This window comes from Mobula hypostoma, chromosome 8, assembly GCF_963921235.1.
Source record: "Mobula hypostoma chromosome 8, sMobHyp1.1, whole genome shotgun sequence".
NCBI classification, from domain to species: domain Eukaryota; kingdom Metazoa; phylum Chordata; class Chondrichthyes; order Myliobatiformes; family Myliobatidae; genus Mobula; species Mobula hypostoma.
The window spans coordinates 30266442-30288920 of record NC_086104.1 but is presented as its reverse complement, the minus strand read 5'-3'; the positions used below and the strand labels follow the sequence as shown (position 1 = coordinate 30288920).

General features: G+C 37.4%; 1 protein-coding gene across 1 annotated transcript in view; it reads right to left on the bottom strand.

The window, feature by feature from the left end:
* LOC134350439 (F-box only protein 11) overlaps positions 1-22479 on the bottom strand; it is a 146415-nt gene that overhangs the window by 27128 nt on the left and 96808 nt on the right. Inside the window, exons 8-18 of the mRNA XM_063055635.1 lie at positions 21170-21276; positions 20963-21074; positions 15877-15983; positions 15652-15789; positions 5348-5565; positions 5175-5260; positions 4988-5082; positions 4129-4251; positions 3956-4041; positions 1626-1702; positions 1376-1519 (exon numbers count right to left, since the gene is read on the bottom strand). Of these exons, the coding sequence (XP_062911705.1) occupies positions 1376-1519; positions 1626-1702; positions 3956-4041; positions 4129-4251; positions 4988-5082; positions 5175-5260; positions 5348-5565; positions 15652-15789; positions 15877-15983; positions 20963-21074; positions 21170-21276 (1293 nt within the window). The remainder of the gene's footprint in view (positions 1-1375; positions 1520-1625; positions 1703-3955; positions 4042-4128; positions 4252-4987; positions 5083-5174; positions 5261-5347; positions 5566-15651; positions 15790-15876; positions 15984-20962; positions 21075-21169; positions 21277-22479) is intronic.

Here is a 22479-nt window from a genome sequence, read left to right as displayed (position 1 = left end):
AAACAAAGCTGGATTATGTCAACTGGAGGAACAAAGTGCAGATGCCTTACTTCATTGAGCATACATTGTCAGCCCAAGCTATCAAAGTTAGCAATCAAGTTGATGACCATTCCGAAAAAAAATTGGAAAAATCTCTTTCCTTGGCTCAGAAAACTTCATGCAGTTTTAAGCTCAGTACAAAATAGTTCTATTCATTAGTGCCGAAATCTGACCTTTCACTGATACCTCAATAAAATGTTGTCAGAGAATTGCATTAAATTCTGATCCTAAGGTATTGACTTACTGATATAATTTGAGATGTTCTTATTTCCGTACTTCTGTAAATAACACTTAAAGTTTCAACTGAACTACAATGGTTTAGCACTAATTGTTGTTGAATGCCTTCGAGTCGTTGTCGACTCATGGCAACCCTATGGATAGTGTGGTTGTCCATAGGGTTTTTGTAGCAAGATATGAAAGAAGACTGCCAAGCCTTTGTTCCACTCAGATGCTGCTGCTGCCCAGGTTGGGACCTGGCCGGATTCGAACTCAGGACTATCTGCCTCAAAGTCCAAAACTGATGCCACTACATCACCGGCTGGCACAACACTGTTTTACTATGGAATAAATGATTTAATATAGACACAAAACTATAGATAAATAGATGTAACATTTTAAAATGCAACAATCTGCCAATGATAAGAAACTATTTATCTTGCTCTCAAATAACCAATGATTGCAATAATTCTGCTGACTTCTCATTTGTAAACTTACTGTACTGGTTATTCTTATGTTGATCTGGTGTATTCTGCACGCTTCCTCAATATCAAATACAACACTTACAGTCCTTCAAACCCATATTTCTCGATTTATACAACTGACAACTGGAGACTTGCCAAGCTTCAAACAAACAAAAAAAAGTGTTTTACATCAGCAAGGACCCCAATTCATAGCCATGTACCTTTCAGAATGCAACTAAAATAGCTTTACTTCAAATACGCAAATGTGAAAAGATACAATTCAGAAATATAATAATACAGTGGTAGAAGGCTCTCTGTATGAAACAATCCTCAGGCTTCAAGAGAATTAAGCATACCAAATACGAAGTAAGGAACTCAGCTGTTAAGGACACGAGAGCTCATTCTTGTTCCAATCTGATTTTTTTTCCTTTTTTTTTAAAACGGATTGTGACCAGCAGGACCCCTAAGTAATTTCCCCCTTCCGCTCCAAGAAAAGAGAAGTAACTTTTAGAAATGTTCTATTTGCCTCACTGACTGAAGTTAACACACCACAAGCCATGGATCATGACAGAACCACAGGCTTGGTAGCAGACAGACTGTCCAATGGGAAGCTAAACTGTGCAATTTTATTTTAAATCTTAAGCTATAAATCTTACCCCTGCCTCCGTTAAATATGCAGATACCCCCGTCTCGGCCATCATGGATTTTGTTCCGTCTGAGTGTGGGATTACTGTCTGTTTTAATCCAAACACCGGCCATTGCATTGTCAAATATTTCATTATCTTCTATAAACCCAAGACCTGTATTAATTGACATCAAGAAATATTTTCACTTGGATCTGAAATTAAGGTGGAATATAAAACAACAGAAAAGCAATGAACACCTGTAACCACACTGGACTCTTACCAGAATTATACACAAGAATGCCGCCATTCTGTCCTCCCCATATTTTGTTGCGCCGAATCTTAGGGTTGCTTCCAGTTCTGTGAATCACAAGTTTTAAACCAGGCTAAGACTGATATCTTAGTACTGTGCTCTAAAGAAATATTTCCAAGTCATAATCTTTAAAACTGTGGCCATTTTCCAATAAAAGTGCAATATAAATCTTCAAGTACAATATAAAAATAAGAAAAAATATGTATTACAGAACAACACATTTTAATTATTTACAGTACATTTAGTGATACTGGCACACTATTTATAAAGAACTAGAAGGCAAAATTATTTATAGTAAATCTTTAATAGCCCACAAATCTGCCAAACCTGCAAAACTTAATTTCTTATACAGAATTAATTCAATACAAAGGCTTTTGCCACTCCAGATATACCACTTGAATTGACCTACCATGCTGCAGAATGAAAGGGAAAATCCTCTGGAAGATAAAGTACACAAACTACTATAATGGCTAATACAATTAATGTACTATTAATAAAAAATAACTTAAAATTCTGCATTTTTGTGCAATACAATTAGCATTTTAATATGTATAAAACAAATTAAAGCGTCTATGAGCGTAAAGGGAAAAAGCATAGATAGGCTTTGATCTGCACTGTAAAGTAAGATGCATAGATTTGGCTTTAACGTGCATCTTGTGCTCACCACAATTATAAGCTGACAAATCCTAGACCTTCCAGAAAAAGCAGAAAGTAGCAATGTTTCATCAAAAGATTAAATCTCACTTTTATTCAAGCAGCACAAATTAAATAGACGTATTAGGGATGTACAAAAGGAGTGTTTTTATTTTATGGTAGTGGCATTCTAAAGAACAGAATTGTTGGTTTTCAAATACCAAACAAAATCATGTTCCAATGAACAGTGTCAAAATTTCACAGCAAAGTGAAATCCCCCACAGAAGTCCTCCTCAAGACTCCGTATACCTTCGAGAATGCGAATCAAGAATAAACAGGAGAATGTTCCTAATAATTCTGATTAAAATCAGCAAAACTGTTCTTCATTCATGATTTCTAAACTGCCTCTTGATTGCTCTGCTTGGTTTTTTTATAAAAATGTTTCCATTTATAAAGCCTGTGGATTGTACTTGGGCATGAGTCACCCAACCACCAAACCATGGGGCACCTCACAGTAGGTGTTCACAACCACAATAGCATTACAGCATTTGCCCAAAACAGACCTACATTGTGTAATCAAACTGCAAGGAGAGCAGTTCAAAAATTGCACAAGAAGCAAGTATAATGAGAAGGTGTCTTTGCTGTTCCAAATTACATTTCTCAATGAAATCACTGCTGAAGTACTTCACTAGAAATAAAGGGACCAGATTAGCGTTATATAAAAGTGCAAAAGTAGCCAGGGATTCTCGTTATCATCACATTACTACTTATCATTATGTTCCTTTCAATAAAACAATAAGGAATTGCCATGAGCTGACTAAACATTTTGTTTCAGAGCTTTATCACGAGCCCAGCAACACAAGTTTAAAAAAATACTGACATTAGAAAACATTTCCACAGCATGTAATCGAGAAGGTGTTGCACATCTCTAACCTGGAACTTCTCACTACTTTCTTTATTTCCATACAGTTTACACATTACTATCTTACCTTCCACTTTGTTAGACTTTTATAACAAACAGCTTTGCCACTTTTAGCACAATATCATGGCTGCTGTATGTGAAATCTTCTTGATCTGGTCTGATGCTTACTATTACAGATAAGCCACAAATCTATATTGTAGTTACAATATAAAAATACAAACTGCCTTCCAAGTTTATACATCCAGTGGATGGCAAAACATTCCTGGTTTGCAAGTACACTATATAATGTGACAGATTTAAATTTTTATCCAAATCATTTTCAGTTATTTTATATTGCACATTTACACATGTAGAAAGAAAACCCTGTCTTTGCACTGTCACATTGCAAAAATTTCTTCAAATATTAAAATACTACATGGAGTAGCATTATGACTAGGTTGAAGGGAAATTGTGGTCACACCAGTAAAACTTAGCAAAGAAAAAAAAGTCATAATGTAAGTGATGTGGAATGCTCTTCAGTGTTTTCTCCATTTGTATAAAATCAGTAAACAGCAGTACTTAATGGCAAACAGGCAATCTGTGCCATTTACTTTTTGTCTACTCAAAATAACTCAATAGATTTAATAACTACATGATAAACTACTGCCTTATTGTACAGTTTCTTCCCATCTGTGCCAACAGCTGAAGGAACAAGATAATTGGATGTTAGGATTAGACTAGTGACCAATATGAACATGCATCTTACCTGATCTGAACCCCTGAGTACATATGGTTGTAGATATCATTATCTTCAAGCACTCCATGGCCATTGTCATAGAAGTAAACACCCACCTTACAAAACAAACACTCTTGTCATGGATACTGTAGCACTGGTGACCCACAAGATTTATGAAAGTATCTAATTGAAATGGACTGTACCTGTTTGCCACTATGTATTCTGTTCCGCCGTAGCACCGGTGTACTTCCTGTTGTTACCCACACACCTGCCAGGGTATTACTGTACACTTCATTTTCTTCAATTACACCTTGCCCTTTCTCGTGCTTAAGAAACAAAAGCCAATAAACTGAAATTTAGAGCAGACTGATAAGATACATTACCCAATTGTAATATTGCATAATTATGAATGCAATTCATGCTGAAAATGTTAAAATCCTATCAACTTGTATAGTTTTTACAAACATCATTCTCTATAGTCCACCTCCCTTAAACAGATTAGTTTGGTGTGCACTTTTTGTTGATTCTGATTATTAATTCTTACTTTTGATTCTCTTACAAGAACTAAGGAATTACAGCAAAAAGAATTAATCACTTTACTGAAATAGCAATTGTAATTATCTATATTAAAAAGATAGGTACTAAAGGGAAAATAAGCATTGTTTATACGTAGATAATCCAAACATTATGTATTGCATTCATAGACAAAGTCCAAACAGAAAATTCTGAAAATATAGATATCTGTTAGAACAGAGCCAAAAAAGCTGAAATTCTAATTAACAATTTCACAATTTTTATTTTTACTATTTCTGCTTCCCTGATTATATTTTGTCAGTCTATTTAACAACTAATTCAGCAACAATTATGAGAGTAGCAAAAGAAATAGTCTGAGATTTTCATATCTTAAAATGTTAAGTAGTAATTACAAATTTAACTTCCAATTTAAATTTAAGTTGCCTCTTAAAGCAAAGTCATGACAATTTCATTTTCTTTTCCTGTTCATTTTAGTCCTGCCCATCCCCATACCTATACAAACATGTCCTTTTTTTTTAACAGACTTACCACATAAATACCTCCATGCTGGCCATCATGAATTTTATTTTGACGGACAATTGGACAACTATTTGTTCGAATCTGAATTCCGGCTAATGCATTTCCTAGTATAAAAATATCGCATTTTTAAGCAATATGGACTTAAAAACTAAAAATCTAAAAACTTGAATTAAGGCAATTATATTCCACAACTTACCATAAATGTCATTTGCCTCTATAAGGCCCCTACCATCTCCAAAGATGTAAACCCCGCCCTGATTTCCATTAAAAATAGCATTTCCCCTAGAGAGTGAAAAACAAGGGCAAAAAACATTAATCTATCCAGAAAAATATTTATTTTACTGTGTATAATGATAGTAAAAACCTTACCTAATTGTTGGATCACTGTTTGATGTAATCCACACACCAGCAAAATTGTTTGCATAGATTTTGTTTTCTAAGAACTGGCCTCGACCTTTCTCATGTACATAAATTCCACCCGTTTGGCCATGATGAATTTCACATTTAACTACTGTGGGGTTGGCATAGGCTTTCACCTCAAAACCAGCTATTCGATTACGATGAATATTACAGCTTTCAAAGTAACCCTGAAACAAATAAAATCAGTATTTTATTATCATTTATTGTGAATATATAAAAATGAAGTACACTGATTGGAAATACCATTGTGGAAATCTGAGCATTTTGTAATTGACAAAAGACATTAAGAACATAAGAAATAGGAACAGGAGTAGGCCATCTGGCCTGGCGAGCCTGCTCCACCATTCAATAAGATCATGGCTGATCTGGCCATGGACTCATCTCCACCTACCTGCCTTTTCCCCATAACCCTCAATTCCCCTACTATGCAAAAAAATCTATCCAACCTTGTCTTAAATACATTTACTAAGGTAGCTTCCACTGCCTCATTGGGCAGACAATTCCACAGATTCACCACTCTCTGGGAAAAGCAGTTCCTCCTCATCTCCGTCCTAAATCTACTCCCTGAATCTTGAGGCTATGTCAGACTAATAGATTCTAACTAAAAAATATCCCCTCTCGACATTTGTTAGGTCTAGATTTGAAGGAAACACAAAGAAAAGATACCATTAATCTGCCTTGTTCCATCAACCTGCGCCTGGAACGTAGCCCTCCATACCCCTCATCCCTTACCTATCCAAGTTTCTCTTAAATGTTGAAATTCATGCCGCATCCTCCAGTTGCGCTGCATGAATTAACCCATATCTATATCCCTCATAATTTTGCATACCTCTATCAAATTTCCCCTCGGTCTTCTAGGTTCCAAGGAATAAAGTCCTAACCTATTCAACTTTTCCTGATAACTCAAGTCATCTCTGCAATATCCTTCTATGTTTTCTCAGCACTCTTTCAATCTTATTTACATCTTTCCTGTAAGTAGGTGACCAAAACTGCACACAATACTCCAAATTAGCCCTCACCAACACCTTATATCGCAGAGTCCGTGAAGCACTTGATGGATAAATGGCCAAATTCTGCTCCAACATCTTATGGTCTGATACAATTTCAACACAACATTCCAACTGCTGTACTCAAAATATTTGATTTATAAAGCTTTCTTTATAATCCGATCTATCTGTGGAGCCACTTTCAAGGAATTATGGATTTGTACTCCCAGACCCCTGTTCTACTGCACACCTCATTGTGTAAAACCTACCCTGGTTGGTCCTTCCAAAGTACAACAGCTTACACTTGTTGCATTAAATTCCATCTGCCACTTTACAGCCGACTCAGAGCTCTCTGCAAGCTGTGAGTTTTTCCTACTATCCACTACACCCCCAATCTTGGTGTTACGACAAATTTGCTAATCCAGTTCATTACATTATTATCCAGATTTTTTTTTTAATATAGAGCACTATGCAAAAGTCTTAAGCACCATAGATTTTGTTACAGGTTTGGTTTTAGATGTTTATTTTTTGCCTTGAGCATTAGTTGTGTCAATAGTAAAGAACAAATTTAAGATTTCCAAAGATTAGTTTTTCAAACAATTAAATGTTACAGAATTTTTTTTTATTTCTTTCTTCTATAATATTTTTTATTGAATTTTTTAAATTTCATTAGAGAAAGTAACATATTAAGATCACCTTTGAAATGAATACTTGATTACTTAGTAGGTACAAAGCCCAGTGTACGATTAAACAAAAGTAACAAACAGATGTTATGATGAATGACATATTGAGTTGAATGAATTTCAAATGATGAACTGAAACTGAAACGGGTGTACAAAGAAATCAACTGGGTGAAGGACAACCAAACTAAAAAGAGGGTGTGGCAGATGTGACAGGTTAACCTCCAAGTCATCAATTCTTACACCATAGCAAAAGTGAGTAAAGCAAGACGACACAAGGTGGTCATTCTGCATCTGCGAAGTCTCCCAAGCATAAATTTCACAGTAAACAAAAGTTTCAAGTTGTGCTATCAAAGTTCTTCTGAAGAAGCACAATGAAACAGGCAAAGCCAAGAACCAGAAATGCAGTGGTCAGCCACAGAAACTGAGTGCAGCAAATGAGAGATACATCAAACTGACATTTCTTTCAAATCAGAAGTTGTTCACCACTGCTATCAGCTCTGAACTCACAGAAACCACTGGAACCCAAGTACACCCCTCTACAGTCCAGAAAAGTTCTATCAGAAGTGGTCTTCATAGCAGAGTTGCTGCCAAAAAAGCCATTCCTTTGAAGTGGAAGCAAAGCCAAAAGACTAACCTATGCACAAAAACACAGGAAATGGGGTGCTGAACAATGGCAGCAAGTGCTCTGGAATGATAAGTCAAAATTTGAAATCTTTGGCTCAACAGAAGGTAGTTTGTCTATCGAAGAGCAGGAGAATGCTACATGGATGAGTGTCTGCACAATTAATGGAACCTCAATGCTGAGAAGTACAAGCAGGTTCTCATCCATCAAGCAATACCATCAGGGGGTATCTGACCAGTCCCAACTTCATTCTGCAACACGACAATGACCCCAAACACACGACCAAGCTCATAAAGAACTATCTTCAGCAAAAAGAACAAGGAGTTCTGCAACAGATAGTATGGCCTTCACAGAGCCTTGATCTCAACATCATCGATGCTGTCTGGGATTACCTGGAGAGGCAGAAATAAGTGAGACAGCTGAAGTTTACAGAAGAACTGCGGCAAGTTCTCCAAGATGCTTAGAACAACCAAGCTGCTGTTTTCTTATAAAATTGCACGCCAGTGTAACCAAGAGAACTGATGCAGTTTTAAAGACAAAGGGTGATCACACCAAATACTGATTTGATTTTTTTATTGTTTAAAAATTGCACGTCAGTGTAACCAAGAGAACTGATGCAGTTTTAAAGACAAAGGGTGATCACACCAAGTATTGATTTGATTGTTTTTTTTTATTGTTTACTGCTCTTTATAGTACATTTTTTGATACTTAGAAATTTTTCATTATTTTTGAAAGCATCTTTGCTTTACAGAATTTTTTTTTACATGTGCCTAAGACTTTTCGGCAGTATTGTTGACGACAAACAACAATGGACCCAACACTAATCCCAGTGACACACCACTAATCACAGGCCTCCAGTCAAAGAGGAAACCATTTACAACCACTCCCTGGCTTCTTCCACGAAGCCAATGTCTAATTCAATTTACTGCCTAATCTTGATTGCCAAGCAATTAAACCTTCCTGACCAACCTCCCATGTGGGATCTTGTCAAAGGTCTTCTAAAGTCCATGTAGACAACATCCACTGCCTTGCCTAAAATGCCTTCTTCCTTCTTTAGCTAAATTGGTAAATTAGTTTACTATTGTCATATGTACCGTGGTTCCAAAAAATAGAAAGGGACTTGATATTTCATGTCCCTCCAAGGTACTGCTTACATCAAGGTGCACGTTTGTCCATTTTCTTTAAGTTGCATTAAAAGAACTAGTAAATTTCCACTCCACCAATGTGAGCTCACAAAGGCCACAAAGCTGTGTACCCTGCACACAATCACTGATGTTGTTCGCAATCAACTTCAACCTCTTAACTCTTGATTAAAATGGTAAATAATTAAATCCAAACTATGTTGTCCAATGCAGAAGGAATAAAAAAATATTAAAATTAAATTCAACTTCTGCTTCATCGACATAAAGCAAGCTCCAAATCAACACGTACATTGAACTTAGAGAACAATACGTTTTCCTCTGGTTGGCATGATACATAGAAGGACAATCATAGCACTTATTAAAACAAAAATCAAGTTTAACAAAGTCTCACTTGAAGCACTGAACAGCATTCCCTCACCTTCTGTTTGCCAACACAAAATTCATAAATTGCTATTTTCACAGACTGCATCTCAGGATCACTATCTGTTACATTAGTACTGACTGTCAACTTTACATAACATTACTCTTACTGTTATAACCACAACAAAGCCAGCCGTCACCCACTCAGCTTTTTCCCACCTGAATAATAGGAATTTTACCCATAATTACATCTGTATCATCTCACCTGCAACAGTTAACATGTAATTTGAATTTTTCTTGTTCGACCCAGAACCAAATCCTGTATGGCTACTATTCCCAGGAGTGTCTAACTCCAAATTCACACCCAGAAATGCTTTATCACTTTAAATTTTGATTTCTCGATGCCATCTTCAAATACATAATATGCATAAATACAGCAAATGTGCATTTGGAACATGCCAGCCTTCTACAAGCCTTCTTCCATTTACTTTTAATTGCCAACCTCATCTAGAATTTCATATTAGCCTATAATATTTCCATTCCACAATGCAGGGTCTTAAAATTTCTAGTTCTCAGTCCTCTTCTAATAATATTAAGGTGACTTTGGACATACTTAATTGCTACTAACCATCAATAAATCATGACTGCATGGCCAGATTCTGCTCTAACTCTGCTCTAACTCCATCTACAAGGTTTGCTGATTGGGAATAAAAACTAACATGACAACCTTCCCTCAATGTCAGAAAAACAAAAGAGCTGGTCATTGACTCCAGGAAGTTGTGGGGTGTGGGGTGTGGGGTGTGGGGTGGGGGCAGTGTATATGCTCTTGTCTACATCCACATCATTGAGATGAGGATGTTGACAGCTTCAGTTCCAGGGAGTGAACATCAGCAATAACCTGTGCTGGCCCAACAGACAAAACACCACAGCAAAGGAAGCTCACCAATACCTCTACATCCTCAACAGACTGAAGACATTTGGCATCATAAAAGGCATCCCATCTGAATTCATCATGGCTTGGTAAGGCAATTGCTTTGCATGTGAATGCAAAAAACTGCAGAGCTGTGGAAACAGTTCAGCACATCACCAAAACCAGCATCCCCACCGTAGATTCTGTTTAAACTTAGTCCTTCAGAGAGGCAGCCTGCATAATCAAAGGCCACTCATAACATTCTCTTTGCCTCTCTCCATTGGACAGAAAATACAAAAGCACATACCACACAAGCTCAAGGACACCTTTTGCCCTGCTGTTACAACACTATTGAATAGTTCCCTAGAACAGCAGTTCTCAAACTTTTTCTGCTCATGGCCTACTTGTAACTTTTAATTACCTCTGTGGACCCCACACTCTATAGTCTCTGTCAGCTGCAAATTTTTTTGGACCACTCTATTAAGTATTCTAATATACAGTCAATATTTATGCTTTATTTGTTTCATCTAGCATTATTTTCCATTTCATTCAGGGTTCCAATTAAATTACATATATTAATTTATTTTTCATTTATATATTTTATTAATATTTCACTAAAACAGTGAACTTATCATGGTCCATTCAGAAACTCCGATGTTCCCCAGTTTCTTGCTTTTTATGTGCGGTACTTACAAAATCCAGCATGTCCCCCTGGAGGGCCATATGCCCCTGTTGAGAACCACTACCCTAAACAAAAAGATGGACTCTTAACTTCACATTCTGCCTCATTATGATCTTGCACCTTATTGTCTACCTGCCCGTACTTTTGTTGTAGCTATTATACTTTATTCTGCATTTTGTTATTTTTTACCTTATATTACTACCTCAGCGCACTGTGTAATGATTTGATTTGTATGAACAGTATGCAAGCATGGGTTTCTATTACATATTGTGAAAATATTGAACCAATACAACAATTCTTCCAAACTTACAACTGTATTTCAACTATGTCATCTCAAATTATTGCACTTTCTTATATAACTAAATTCCACTGACTTGTTCAACCCTATTGAACTTGATTGAACAAAAATCCTCTAAATGCATTCTGAGTCCAAGTCACTTTTAGTAATTATTCCCAGACGTTTGACTTGCCCTTCTGGTACTGAATCATGTTCTGTGTCAAGAACATTCAAAGAGAAAGTTCCATGATGCCAGGCAGCACAGGAATCCTCAACCTATCCATATTTCTTCCAGATGTAAACTAAATTAGTCTTTAAGTCCTCTTACCTGCACTGCAGTTGCTGTACCAGCCTGTTTAAATCTGGGGGAATAAAAAGTACAAAAAAGTTTTAAAAAAAGGTGCATGCACAGTTTTTTTAAAAACTTTTTTTCATACTTTTCATTTACCCCCAGGAATTATGGTGCCCATAAACCAGTTACAATTTTGGCAGAGAGAGAAAAAGCCTGAATTGACAATAAGACTGATATCTATTGTTTCTTATCTCGTTTGGAGAACTGGAATACACAGTAACTCACATAAAAATTGCTGGTGAACGCAGCAGGCCAGGCAGCATCTATAGGAAGAGGTACAGTTGACGTTTCGGGCCGAGACCTTTCGTCAGGACTAACTGAAAGAAGAGATAGTAAGAGATTTGAAAGTGGGAGGGGGAGGGGGAGATCCAAAATGATAGGGGAAGACAGGAAGGGGAGGGCTGAAGCTAAGAGCTGGAAAGTTGATTGGCAAAAGGGATATGAGAGGATCATGGGACGGGAGGCCCAGGGAGAAAGAAAGGGGGAGGGGGGAATCCCAGAAGATGGGCAAGGAGTATAGTGAGAGGGACAGAGGGAGAAAAAGAGAGAAAAAAAATATAATAATAAACAAACAAACAAACAAATAAATAAATAACGGATGGGGTACGAAGGGGAGGTGGGGCATTAACGGAAGTGAAATCAATGTTCATGCCTTGCCCATCCTCTGGAGTTCCCCCTTCCCCCTTTCTTTCTCCCTAGGCCTCCCACCCCATGATCCTCTCATATCCCTTTTGCCAATCAACTGTCCAGCTCTTAGCTTCATCCCTCCCCCTCCTGTCTTCTCCTATCATTTTGGATTTCCCCTTACCCCTCTCAAATCTCTTACTATCTCTTTCTTCAGTTAGTCCTGACGAAGGGTCTCGGCCCGAAACATCGACTGTACTTCTTCCTATAGATGCTGCCTGGCCTGCTGTGTTCACCAGCAATTTTTATGTGTGTTGCTTGAAATTCCAGCAACTGCAGATTTCCTCATGTTTGCGTTTTTAAATACACATTAACTAACTGTTTTCAAAAGCAACCAGTACACCACACATCCATTCAGCAAAAACCACATACAACAGAATTTTATTAAGCTGCTTCATGGATGAAAACATTTGGCAAAGCCTTCAATTCAATGAAGCAGACAAGGCTTCTTGGCTAACAATGCTATCAACTAATGCTAGTTCAGTTTCCAAAACTCTGAAAAATAACAAGCAAACCAACTCTATTATAATAATATGGCATGACAACAATACTAATTTCTTTTAAAATTATACACTGCATATGTTCACTGGAGTAAAAATCTCATACAAGCCAAAACTGCATTTACAGAGCGCCTCCACTGGAAAGCTATTGCAAATCAATGTTATCCCAATGTTGTATATGGTTTACATATTTTACTAAAACAATTTACTTTGAAACTTTGAAATTTATAAAGGATGCTGTCAAAATATGCTTTTAGAAGGAAGGAACAGTTGAATAAAATTAATTTAGATGACATTATTTTTGTTAGGTTAGTGCACCTTTTGTATAAAATTTCCAAAAACTAAATGCTGGCAAAATTTGATATTTTTCTTCAAGTTATTTAATTTCTACAAAATCATCATATCGCTCTCCTAATTTAACATTAGTGAAGCAAATTGGCTTAGCAAAGTTTAAAACAAAAGGACAGATAAAAAGAAATGCAATTTTGGACAGTCATTGGGTTCTGAAACTATGTAACTGGGCATTTTAAAAAAAGATAAACATTGGTAAAATAAACAGAGTATGTTACAATTGGTCTCCATATAGCACTTCTTCTTTCAATGTTCAGATCACAAATATCAACCAATGTGAAATTTACTTCATGAATGCTGGTTCAATATAGTCTTATGCAAATCTTAATAGCAAAGCACGATGTTGTACCTTGAGAATTTGAACCACAAGAGTCAAAGTCTATGAAAATGTATTCAGAAAATAAAATTTGGATTATTGGCAAATTAATAATTACATCATAAAACCATAAGTTATAGGAGTAAAATTAGGCCATTCGACCTGTCATGTCTGCTCGCCATTCAATCATGGCTAATTTTTTTCCTCAACCCCAATTTCCTGCCTTCTGCAGATAAACTTCAAATCCGTTACCAGTTAAGTACCTGTCCCTTAAATATAACAGAGAACATTGCTTCCACAGCTCTCCATGGAAATGAATTCCATAGATTCACTCCACACTTACTGAAAAAAATTCTTCCTTATCTCAGTTTTAAAGGAACATCCATCCCTTTACTCTAAGGCTATGCCCTTGAATCATCGGACATGGCAGCAAAAACAGCACAAAAAATGCACTTTTCTACATTCTGTCCATTATCTGGACACAACAATGCAAAAGGATTGGCTGTGGCTGAGAAATCTACATAGTGAGTCAGTCAATGACTTGTTTCAAAACTGTCAAAATTTTGACAATCACTTAACAAATAAATCTTTTGATTTATGTAAACTGAAAATTGGAAAACTATGAGAAATATGATTAAAAAAATCAGTGCAACCTTAGGAAATGCACTTTAAAATAAACTTTGCAAATGAAAAAAACAGTTTCAAGTAAAACTATCTTCATGTTACAACTTTTCATTCATTCAAAATGTAAACACAGAGCAGTAGTTAGCACATTGATCATAATTTAGTTTAATTCAGGAACTTGCAATCTTCAAGAACTGTAGTTTGTCAAGTATTCTGTTAATAACAAACATGTTCATTGTGAATCAAGAGACCAGTGAAATTGAACAAGGTAGTTATAAGTATGTTCAAGGTACAACCGTAACAGAAAGGTGATTTTTTTTCCAGGTAGGTACATGCCAATCTAGCAGCAGCTTAAAAAATTGGTCATGATTGTGCAAGTAGGAAAATTCATGGGAAATGTTGAAAGACTATACATCTTAAAGGCATAATTGGAGATCTTGAAGATCTATAAAAGCTATTTTTTTTATATATAGGTCAGGCTCCGCACTACTCCAGAAATAACTAAACAGTAATACCCTAAGCATCATGCTCAATAACACTTATTTCTGAAAAATTATTTTACCCATCCAAAATAAAGTGTGAATCATTCCAATGAAATAAAAACAGCATTAATATCACTAATTAAACAAACTTATGATCACCTCAGGGGATTCTGAAGGAATTGATGTTTAATTTCTTCCAGTGAGTATATATGGAATAACTAATCAATACTAGTTAAGCTTAAAAGAAGTTGTAAACTGACAGAATAAAGAACAGAAGACAGTTCTTTGAAATCATATCTAGCTTTTGACAACAGAACCATAGAGCTACACAGCAAAGAAACTGGCAAAATCATGTACACTACTTCTGATTTTACCCCCCCCCCACACCCCCAACATTACCCCGATATACTACCTATTCACCTATACACCAAGGACGGCATGTAGTGGCCAATTAACCCACATATTCATGTCTTCATGGTGTGGGAGAAAACCCAAGAAAACACAGGGAAAAGATGCAAATTCTACACTATCAACACTTGAAGTCAGGATTGAACAAGAATCACTGGAGCTGTTAAAGATCAAAGTTCAAAGTAAATTTACTATCAAAGTACATACATGTCATCATATACTACCCTGAGATTCATTAGGCAGTTTCTCTACCATTTCCACCATTGTACAGTCCCTCAAAGATAGCAAAGAAATTCAAGCCCTGACATTACTTGCTGTAAAAAAAAGTTCACAGGACATTGCAGTATTGAAAAATGCCAAAGTCATCTTGTTGAGCAAGCACAAGAATAAAAGCAATCTAGACAAGACTTCATTCACTATTGACAGAGCTTACTTAGTTTTAACAAGATCATGTCAGTAACAGCCTTGTTTTTCTGAAGATAAATAATCAGCTTCTAATATCTTGACCGCTATCCCATTGACAAATGACAATAACTTTTTTTTTCCAGTAACAAAATCACAACTTCTAAAAGTAATGTGCCAGAAATTCATCTAGGAGCTGAAACATCTTGGCTGCAGTAGCATAAGAACTTGCAAGTTTGTGAAGTTTCAGTATACAATTTCTAGTTGGATTGCACAAAATTGAATTTCTAAAAGGCACATTACTATGAGGAAACCTAATTGACTGTGGTCAACATCAATAGTAACAAATGAGAGCAAATTCTTCTAGTACAAATTATGATGAATTGTTACATCCCAGCCCACTCTGTTGACTAATTCAGTAATTAATCCATTCATCAGCTATCAAATTCTTATTGAAAGTATTAAGAGTTACCATGCCATGATCAAATGTGAAGACCCCAACATCACGCCCATGGTGAATTTGGTTTCTCCTGATGATAGGATTCCCATGGTTTTTTACCCAGATTCCAGCAAGAGCATTGTTTGAAATTTCATTGTCCTCATAAATTCCCTATGAAATTAAAAAAGATTACACTGAGCTATGGACAGGAAACAAAGCAGTTTAATAAAAAGTTACCTTCATTATGTACTAACATACCTGTGCATGATCTGTTATATACAACCCAACATTTTCACAGTCACTAATATTGCAGTGCTTGATTGTTGGAGATGCTCCCTGGCCACTGACACACACAGCAGAGCCAACTGTAACAATAATAAATCATTTTTTAAATCATTTCATTAACAATGTATGTCTGGGAGTGAAAACTAACTTTAGTCACATGATAAAATTCAAAATTAGGTTAATGTACACCATTTGATTCTGTCTTTTCAAAAGTCCAGAAATATTTTGTAGAAGACAACTTGCATTTATATTTCTTTGACATCCAAAACATCCAAATAGATTTTAAAGCTTGATACAGAAGGAGATATTAAACAAGGAGCTATCAGATGGCATTAAAAGCTAGACCACAGAAGTGGATTGAAATGATCAATAGGGAGTGGGACATAAACCTATAGGCTTCACCCTGCCTTGTGTAGCTGGATCCTGGACTTCCTGCCAAATCGCCGGCAGCTGGTAAGAGTGGGCTCCCTCACCTCTGCCCCTCCGACCCTCAACACAGGTGCCCTTCAGGGCTGTGTCCTAAGCCGCCTCCTTTACTCTCTGTATACCCATGACTATGTCGCCGCCCACAGCTCCAACCCGCTAATTAAATCTGCTGACAATACTACACTGATTGGCTTAATCTCAAATAATAATGTACAGAGAAGAAGAAGAAGTCATCACCCTGACACACTGGTGTCAAGAGAACAACCTCTCCTTCAATGTCGCAAAAACAAAGGAGCAGGTTGTGGACTACAGGAGGAACGGAGACAGGCTAACCCCTATTGACATCAATGGGTCTGGGGTTGAGAGGGTGAACTGCTTTAAAATCCTTGGCATAAACATCACCGCGGATCCCACATGGTCTGTACATACCAGCTGTGTGGTGAAGTAAGCACAACAGCACCTCTTTCACCTCAGACGGTTGAAGAAGTTTGGTATGGGCCCCCAAAGCCTAAGGACTTTCTACAGGGCACAACTGAGAGCTTCCTGACTGGCTGCATCACTACCTGGTATGGGAACTGTACTTCCCCAAATTGCAGGGCTCTGCAAAGAGTGGTGCAGACAACCCGCACATTTGTAGATGTGAACTTCCCACTATTCAGGACATTTACAAAGACAAGTGTGTAAAAAGGGCCTGAAGGATCAATGGGGATCTGAGTCACCCCAACCACAAATTGTTGCAACTGCTACCATCTGAGCAATGGTACCGCAGCATAAAAGCCAGGACCAACAGGCTCCAGCACAGTTTCTTCCACCAGGCCATCAGACTAATTAATTCGTGTTGATATAATTGTATTTCTATGTTACATTGATTATCCTGTTGTACATACTATTTATTATAAATTACTATAAATTGCACATTGCCCATTTAGACAGAGATGTAAAGATTTTTACTCATGTATATGAAGCAAGAAAGTAATAAAGTGAATTCAATTCAATTGTGTGTGGCTCCAAGTGAGCATGGGTGAAGGGAAAATTTAAGTTGGGAGAATTAATCTCCTTGACAGGTGGAGATAAGGCTATTGGGTGGGCATGAATGAAGGAAGAGCAAGCTCATAAAGGAATTTAAACTACAGAACAAGAGTTTTTAAAAAATGAGGCTTGGGGATACCTAAAATCAAAATGAGTTAGTATTGAAAGAGTCAATAAATAAGTTGGGTGGATAGAGCATGTTTAAATTCATGAAATGAGGGGGATAATGACCAGGATCTTTTATTAAAACAATCATTTATCATTGATAAATAAATGCTAGAGTTTAATTGTCATTCAACCATACATAAAGACCCATGAATACAGCCAAATTAAACAGTGTTACTCCAAGGCCAAGATGCAAAACATAGTAAAGTCATAAACAGCACAAGGCACATATAGCACATACTGTATAAGACAGCAGTAAAATACAGTCATACAAAAAAAATCCAAGACCCTGAGTCCATGAATTTTGCAGCAGTCTGCAGTAGAACACAATACATCTTGTCTTCTGCTAAGCAAACACTAGAGGACAGCACCAACTCAAACATGAACGCCACACGACACCGCCTCCTGCAGTCCAGTGGAGCACACTGACTCCGCCACCTTTCTCCTGGGTGGCTGCAAACCACACCACACCTTGGGCATAGTCACCACTACAACCGAGGCAACTCAGCTCCCCAGCTCCCCCACCATTCACCTATAAATCAGTGAATCGGACGTGAAGCATTCCACGTTAACAATGTCCAAAGGGGTCTTGAGATGATAAAAGAAAGACTAAAACTATCATTCGCTGTTAAGAATGCACACCTCCTTTGCACACCAACTCTGACTCTCCGATACAGACAACAGCATCATCTGCACTGTCCAGCTCCTTCAGTTTCTCCACCTACGAGAAATTTGCTGATGGGGTAGATCTGAAATACTTTTAAGTTCTTAAATGTCCAGCACAGTCTTGATATCATAAAAAATACATTTAAAAAGACAACACCACCTTTGTTGACCCTGTAGAAGCCAATACATCTGAATGCTACGCCATCTTACTGGAAATATACTCAATGACTCAAATGTGTGCAGATGAAAGTTTCAGTGGCAGATGGGGTAAGCTGAGGAAGGGATAAGTGACGTTACAGGAATGGAAGTGGCCTTTGTGATGGAAAATAATCTGTTTAAATAATTTCATTGCTACAAATGATCCAGTTATCAATTTTAAAGATCTGTGAGGAACCAGAAGTATGTTTCTGAAAGCAAACGAAGCAAACAAATTTTGAAGTAACTCTTATTGAGATGAAACAATTTTCTTATTGAATGATGGACGGAGCAGGCTTGATGGGCCAGATGGCCTACTCCTGCTCCTATTTCTTCTGTTCTAAATCCATATATTTAAAGTACACCAATAAACTAACAGCTACAATTATACACATGACTAGGGAGCAAAAACATAGGTAACAAGATCTAGAAGTCCTGACGAAGGGTCTTGACCCGAAACGTCAACTGTACTTCTTCCTATAGATGCTGCTTGGCCTGCTGCGTTCCACCAGCACTTTGTGTGTGATTCTATAACTCCAATTTGCTTTCTTGGCCTACCGACACTACACCCTGACCCCTACACCCGCAACGCACACGATCAAAAGTGTAACGGGGGTGGAGATTGGGCACAGGGGAGAAAATGAGTAAGAGGGTAAAACGCATACAAATGCAACATCCTGGTAAAGGTTTTACTGCTAATGTTATCAGATATTTCACGCGATGGTCTTTCTGTAGAAGTAGTGTGTTCTGCTGGGAGTGTCTGGGTTACAGTTAATAATAAGGGATGCTAGGAATGTGTGCCATCCAATCAGGAGAGTGGAACTGGGAGAAGGTTCTAGAGAATGCTGGGGGAGCAGTGGTGGGTTGAGTTCTTTTTCTGCGGGAGATGGAGAGAGGAGGAGCTCGAGAAAACAGGCAGTCGGATTCAATCCAGCGGGAACATGCAATCAAATGGAGCCCAAGAGGGGAACTTTTACCAGGAAGTGGTGAATAGGAGTTGGTACATTGTGTACATTGAAAACAACAACTTCTGGAAGATTTGAGCTCCACCACGCACTGTTTAAGTATAATACACTTTTTTTAAAAACTTTCTTTTCTTTTATAACTGTTTGCTCAAGTTAACATTCTTAAACATACTTCTTTATAATTGTATGCAGTGTACAATCTGTTACTTCTTGCTGATGGGCGATTGCTCAGGGCAGTAAATCACACAACATTCACACAAACCAGGGTTTGGGTGGGCGAGACACCCCAACTTCATGGCTAATGAGTCACATTTCCAGAGATGCACAGTAAAAAGGGGTTTCATAAACAATATTCTGGATTGAATTGTCATGAATAGATCACTTGCACTATTTTTTCAGCTCATGTTTTAATGGACCTTGCAGAAAATGGATCAGAGCCAAAAAAAAATGAAAACAAGGGAGAACTAAAATAGGCCGGGTGAGTGGTGGTGGAGAAGAAACAGGCTGGGGAAACGTACAACATATTTGGCTTCGTTACTGCTTCATTTTTTGCCAAGATATTTTGTGTAATAACAGACAAGTTTCAAAAACTTTTAGTTTTACCAGTGCAGAGTCACAAATGCAAGAATCAAAAATTGAGAAAGAGTCTTTTGCCCATTTCCATTCTTCTACAATGTATAGGAAAAGGACAAGACAGAAGAGAGTAGTGGAACACTATGGAAATGATAAAGAAACTTAGATTTTTCTCCATACTTACCCCAAGAACATGAAACTAGCAAGACATGTTATTTAAAATTTAAACAGTGACAGTACTGGTAACACAAAATGCTGGAGGAACTCAGCAGGCCAGGCAGCATCCATGGAAAAGAGTAGAGTTGACATTTCAGGCCAAGACTCTTCATCGGGTTGCTGTCTGGCCTGCTGAGTTCCTGCAGCATTTTGTGTGTTGCTTGGATTTCCAGCATCTGCAGATTTTCTCTTGTTTGTGACAGTACTGGAAACACTCAGCAGATCAGGCCGCATTTGCGTAAAGAGAAATAGTTAACGTTTCAGGTCCTTTATAGGAACTGAGAAAGAGTGTAAACGTACCCGTTTTATTAAGAGGAGGGAAGGAGAAGGAGGAGAGAATATCCCTGAATGGAATGAAAAAGCAGACAAAACAGCACATAGTGTTGGTGAATGGAATCAGGAACAAAGAGGGAAAAGACAAAAGCAGAGGAGGACAAAAGTAAGAAAAAAAAAGTTATAAATGGGCAAACAGACGTATTCATCATTTTGACCTGGAACCTTAACTGCTGTTTCTTTTTGCACAATTGTTTGACCAGCTGAGTGTTTTCATTTCAGATTTGATTTCAGTTTTATTAATTTATTCATAATTTATTGACATATTAATATCCACTGACTTATCTAATGTTAACAACACACATGGTGAAAATAAAATTAAATCTGTTTTGACAGTTTATGTTACATCAAAACTGTATAATACATGACATTGTGTAAATTCCAAGTCCGATGTTAGCTTCTTAAAAATACTAACCATACATAAAATGCTAGTGGTAAAATAATTCAGCATGTTTTCAAATAAATTAAGACAGGGAAAAATTGATACTGACCTGTACAAGTACTGCGAATTATGCAGTGATCTATTATTGGACTACAATTCACCGTGATCTCCAAACAGTGGTGTGCATTATGGTGCTGTGCTGATTTATCATCAGGATTAAACTAGAATGAAGAAGTGCATATTTAAAAATTTTGTCCATAGTCAGTTAGGTCCGATTATCAAATTATTTCAAGCCCACCGATTTCACAGAACTTACCCGAATTGTCATATATCCAACATAAGCATCCTCGGAACCTTCCATAAATACAAAGGTAGAATCCCTCGTGTTTTCAATGATGACTTTATCAGCAACTTTGCCTGGTGCTGTAAGTGCAATTAAGTAAACCATATGAGTACAACAATACTGTTCACATCAGTCACTATCTTTTACATAGTGTGTACCCCCGCATTTCAGAAGGACTGCATTCCTAGAAAACTGTCCGTAATGTAATTTTCCATAACACAAACCCTTTCTTCCCCACTTTGAATGCCATGTTATGGAGATGGGTTCTGATGGGAATTTTTTTCTCAACAGTAATGCTCCTGAAGATGCAAGGTCCATAAGCAACAAAATTCTGATTGTATTGTAGGCAGAAGGAAAAAGGGTGCTGTTTTAAATACAAACCCCATTTCCAGAAAAGTTGGGATATTTTCCAAAATGCAATAAAAACAAAAATCTGTGATATGTTAATTCACGTGAACCTTTATTTAACTGACAAAAGTACAAAGAAAAGATTTTCAATAGTTTTACTGACCAACTTAATTGTATTTTGTAAACATACACAAATTTAGAATTTGATGGCTGCAACACACTCAACAAAAGTTGGGACAGAGTTAAAGTAAGATTGAAAAGTGCATAGAATATTCAAGTAACACCGGTTTGGAAGACTCCACATTAAGCAGGCTAATTGGTAGCAGGTGAGGTATCATGACTGGGTATAAAAGTAGCGCCCATCAAAGGCTCTGGTTTTGCAAGCAAGGATGGGTCGTGGCTCACCCCTTTGTGCCAAAATTCGTGACAGAATTGTTAGTCAGTTCAAAAGGAACATTTCTCAATGCAAGATTGCAGAGAATTTAGCTCTTTCAACATCTACAGTACATAATATTGTGAAAAGATTCAGAGAATTCAGAGACATCTCAGTGCGTAAAGGGAAAGGTCGGAAACCACTGTTGAATGCGCGTGATCTTCAAGCCCTCAGGCGGCACTGCCTAAGAAACCGTCATGCTGCTGTGACAATTATAGCCACCTGGGCTCCGGAGTACTTCGGAAAACCATTGTCACTCAACATAGTCCGTCGCTGCATCCAGAAATGCAACCTGAAACTGTATTACGCAAGGAGGAAGCCATACATCAACTCTATGCAGAAACGCCGGCGAGCTCTCTGGGCCCGAGCTCATCTCAGATGGACCGAAAGACTGTGGAACCGTGTGCTGTGGTCAGATGAGTCCACATTTCAGCTAGTTTTTGGAAAAAACGGGCGTCGAGTTCTCTGTGCCAAAGATGAAAACGACCATCCAGATTGTTAT